The sequence below is a fragment of the Branchiostoma floridae genome, chromosome 18 (assembly GCF_000003815.2).
Source record: "Branchiostoma floridae strain S238N-H82 chromosome 18, Bfl_VNyyK, whole genome shotgun sequence".
NCBI classification, from domain to species: domain Eukaryota; kingdom Metazoa; phylum Chordata; class Leptocardii; order Amphioxiformes; family Branchiostomatidae; genus Branchiostoma; species Branchiostoma floridae.
Window position 1 is genome coordinate 13568168 of NC_049996.1, and position 4683 is coordinate 13572850.

A 4683-nucleotide genomic window follows, 5' to 3' on the forward strand; every position below is an offset into this window, starting at 1 on the left:
TATTATGAGTAAAGTAGGTAAGTACCTCGGACTTCAGCTTGTGGGGAGTTACCACATGCGTACATCGTGCTACTGCTCTCATGGCCAAAAGTCATAGTGTAAGTGTTGGTCACTTCTGCTTGACTTGTTCGTTCAACATTTCCGTTTGCAGATACGGTTTCCTGGGGGGTAGCAGCATCTTCTCTACCAGTGGAAGTGGATTTGTCTTCGCGTTTCATTTCTGTGTTAAATCAAAATCTTTGGTTAGAACATTTTTGACTACCGGTTTTAAGAGTACGCACACCCACAAACAACCAGTGATATCTACCGTACGCAACAACTTGAGACTTTATTAATTACTACTAAACTTTTGCGAAAAAAAGAAGATAGAAACCTACCTCTTTTGGCGTCTTATCTTTAAGATGATGCTAGATTGTACATAAGCCTTGTTTCTCAAATTTTGTTGAACTAAGGATGAACGGGATAAAAAAGACACACGAATAGCCGGCGGGGGGCTTAAGGTGTCTCTCACACAGGTGATGAAAACATTTTAAAGCATTCATATTCAATATAGTGACCTTAGTGAAAACAGAAAGAAAAGAGAACAATGCCACGTGTCCTAATCATATCTTTTGATATACTGCCGAGGTCGATACCCGCCGTGTCCGCTTGTGTCCTTGGGAAAGGCACTTTACACGACCTTTCTCACCTAACTATGGTGTAAAATGGTTATCTGACATCGGTAGGGAAGGTAAAAGAAAATATCTCCGTTACATTATGTCTGTGCCTTGTATGTGGCAGTGTTAGTATAAGTTTCCAACTTTAGTGCAGTGCCACATTGTCCTCGTCTGTCCAATAAAGCATTTATTTATTTATTAATACAAAAAATCTATATATGCCGCCAACTAACAGACAAACAATGCATTTGTAAAATAGCACCTAAATCACATGGCTTAAAACATTTTTTAAATCTACATACATCAAGTAAGATTTATAACGATGACGAATAAAAGTTTTAAATTTATACAAAGACGATATTCAGCTAGAAATGCAACATGTTAGACCAAATAGAAAGCGGTGTCGCGATTTGTATGTGTTAACGATGTTGAGAATTAATTCTATGGAATACAAAATTATGTAAAGATAATTTTCTTGGGTGGGAGGCGGTCGTATGTAGAAAATTGCTTACTACTCGAAATTTTAGGGGGGTTGAATGCAAGAAACTTAAACAGAATGGTCTCCCTTTTTTGATATATGTAAAATACACTGAAATGAGAAGATTCCAAACTAACTCTTTGTGGCTTATAACAGTAACGCTGAAGTAATGAATCGAAGTCTTAATAATTTTGCGTTCCCAAAAGAAATGAAATATACCTTTCAACATAATGCAGTGGAGCTGTACGTGCATTTTGAAACTAATTCAGTATATTTTTACCTAAAATAGGCAAAATCACTAAGTCCTGTTTACGGTGGGCTTTTATGAAATAATAACAAATATCCATTTAACAAATAGCATTTTTTTCATCATTTTACGGCATATTCTGTAGCTGATTTAAAAGAAATGCAATACAGCCGCTAACGTATTTTGGATACAATTAATGATAGAAACAACATTGTCATATTTACCTTACTTTTATTCCAATGATCGGTTAATGTTAACTCACATGTATCCAAATTTACATTATATCACCCCCCAAAAATCACTATTTAGCCACGCTTTAAAGCATAAGTGCAGATGTTTTAGACAGAAACTTGACATTCTTTTTTCTTAATCACAATTGACAGTGACTAAATGACACACGTGCTTTACCATTTTACAGTGTTTAATAAGCATAACAGAGCATACATGCTTTATTCTAATTTTCCTTTAATTGGCTACCACAGAATATAGATGCTCTATTCTGTACCAGTATCAAGTTAACAAGTCACTACAGGACAAACATGCTGGAAAAGTTCTTATTATTCTATTTCATCATCTTCTAAAACTTAGTGGCCGTATTCTTTTAAATTTTAGGAGTTTTACTGCGGGCCTTTTAAGAGCCACCCTCCCATTAAGAAATCGTTCATAAAAGCCAGGTCTGAATAGGGTTAATAGGTTAATGTATGACATAGAGTCCATTCCAAGACACCGTGCGGATGTTTGTTGCCATTGTTTAGAACTGATTTTAAAGTTTTGTAATTATATGTCTAGGACATTTGATACTTCAGAAATATTTTAAACACTGTTTCAACTTTATAAATATTTCCCTGGTCCTGTAAAACTTTGGAAATATTCATGGTGTGGAATTGGATGCTTCTAATGGTTTCTAAATAATGATAACAGCATTCTACCATTATTTACCATTTTCTACCATTTTCTACCATTTTTTGTAAATGGTTCAGTGGGATAGGAAGATAGTAATTCACACATCCTTGCTAAGTATGGTTGGGTGACATGCAACAATGGCCCACCACAAAGGATCCACCAGTGCCCAGCAGTGCAATCTAAAAATATACAGATGCAACAATAGGGCTTACTTTTATGGGGGCAATAAACTAATTTTACCATTTGGCCAGGTTTACCATTTTTTGTAAATATTTGTAAATGTGAAATAATCACAGAGAGGTTTCACAATTATTCTAAATAAAGATATTTTTGTACAGTTACTTTCAAAATGTTTCTAAAATATTCAAAGAAATTCAAATAAATGAGTATTTTCTTAGTCAATTTTTTGAAAATAATTTAATTATTGTGGATCAGATATTCTTTTATTCAAAATAATTCAGACTAATTATAAATATCGCCTAAAAACCCTCATGGTGTCTTGGAATGGACTCTACATGTTCGTGATCTATCATGTTTTAGTGTCTACTATGTTACCCAAGGACATACATGCTCTATATCGTTACATCAGAAACAACGTTTAATCAGTCACTCATCATATATATGGTCTAATCTTTAACAACGTTTAATAACTGACCAGTTACAGAGTTTAATGGATAACTCAGGATATACATGATCTACCCAATGTAACAGCGTAGTGACAGCATGGCATACATTGTCTACCCTGTTACAGCATTAGCATTAGATACTTCAAAATATACATGCTCTACCCTGTAACAGCGTTCAATAGTGACAACATCTCAGGGTTGAACAAGTTTTCTAAAACCTACTTGTCCTATTGGGCAGTGCATAAAACATTTACTTACCCAAACGAAATTTTCCCTTGCCCCAAATTTTAAAACAATTCTATGTATTTTCACTTTCAGCAATATAATAGAATTCTTTTATCAATGGCACTGTTTTTTTATGTTGACCAATGATTGATTCCATGATTGCAAAATGTAACAAGTACGAGGTGTGATCAATAAGTTCTCGGCCTCACGTAGAAATAATAAGCGCAACTCAAATTTTGAGGCATAACTTCATAGTATGGAGCCTTTTATCAATATCCGCCAAATTTCAAATCACTGCAGTCATTACTTTACAGGCATTCGTTTCTTGCAAATCAGAAGGTAAGTCGCGAGAAAAAATTGTGAATTGTGATCAGACATGTGTGGGTTGAGTTCCCCATGCCGTAAATTAACAAAATACATTGTCAAAATGTTTCATAATGATTCTCTTCCTATTTCAAGCAAAAAGAATTGGATGTCTGACTTCCAGCAGCGCAATTATACCCGCACATCTCAGGTCAGGTCAGTTGTCCACGTTTTTTTCCTTTTCCCTTACCTAGCATTACTGGGTGTCACCTGCAAAATAATGATCACAATAATTTGAATTTCGGTGCATATATATATTTACTTACTTTATACTTGACATTTATGCTTGACATCTTGAAATCTGAGCTGTGCTTATTATTTCTCGGTAAAGCCGAGGATTTATTGATAACCCCGCGTACATGTATAAAGTCTTATATAAATGTGTACCAAAATTCAAATTCTTGTGATCATTACGTTACAGGCGACACCCAGTAACGTTAGGTAAGGGATAACGAAAAAAAAGAAAGTGGACAATTGATCTGCAACCTGAGGTGTGCGGGTCAAATTGTCTGATCACACTTCACCCTTCATTTTCTCGCCACGTACATTCTAATTTAGAAAAAAAAACAAATACTAGGAAATTAATGACTCCAATGATTTGTAATTTGGAGGATATTGATAAAAGGCTTCATACTATGAAGTTGTGCCTCAAAATCTGAGTTGTTCTTGTTATTTCTGGGTGAGGCCGAGAACTTCTTGATCACCCCTCGTATATCAAAATAGAATCTTACTTGCACGATCGGACATGCCCTTGCCCGATCTGCACTTCCACATGCCCAGGATAATAGGGCTAGTGGACTTGTCCAACCATGAACATGACATAATGTTCTACCATGTTACAGTGTTTAATAAAAGATGACATGGCCATAACCGGCATAGTGTCTAAGTTAGGTGTTAAACTGACAGCCCACTAGAATTACTTTTATTTTGTTTTTAAATTCCGGGGTATTTTTGGTATGATTTTGGTTTCACTTCAGTTCTGATATCAGCTTGAATCTGTGTGTGCAGCAATATAAAAATCTTACAGTGATTTACATTATTTCAGACCATTCCTAAAATTACTGCCAGAGTAATTAGGATGAGGTGTGTCGACTATCTCATAAATGGTGTCGCCTTCCTAGCAAGCGTATGCAGGAACTCGACACGCCTGAAAATAGAAAAGAAATAATTGTCATTGAGCAATAT

At 35.2% G+C, this 4683-nt stretch overlaps 1 protein-coding gene across 1 annotated transcript in view; it reads right to left on the bottom strand.

Annotated features, from left to right (window-relative positions):
* Positions 1 to 4174: 4174 nt before the first annotated feature.
* The window catches only part of LOC118406262, a 15168-nt gene continuing 14659 nt past the window's right edge, over positions 4175 to 4683 (bottom strand). Inside the window, exon 12 of the mRNA XM_035806193.1 lies at positions 4175 to 4645. Coding sequence (XP_035662086.1) covers positions 4596 to 4645 — 50 coding nt within the window. The 3' untranslated portion in view covers positions 4175 to 4595. The remainder of the gene's footprint in view (positions 4646 to 4683) is intronic.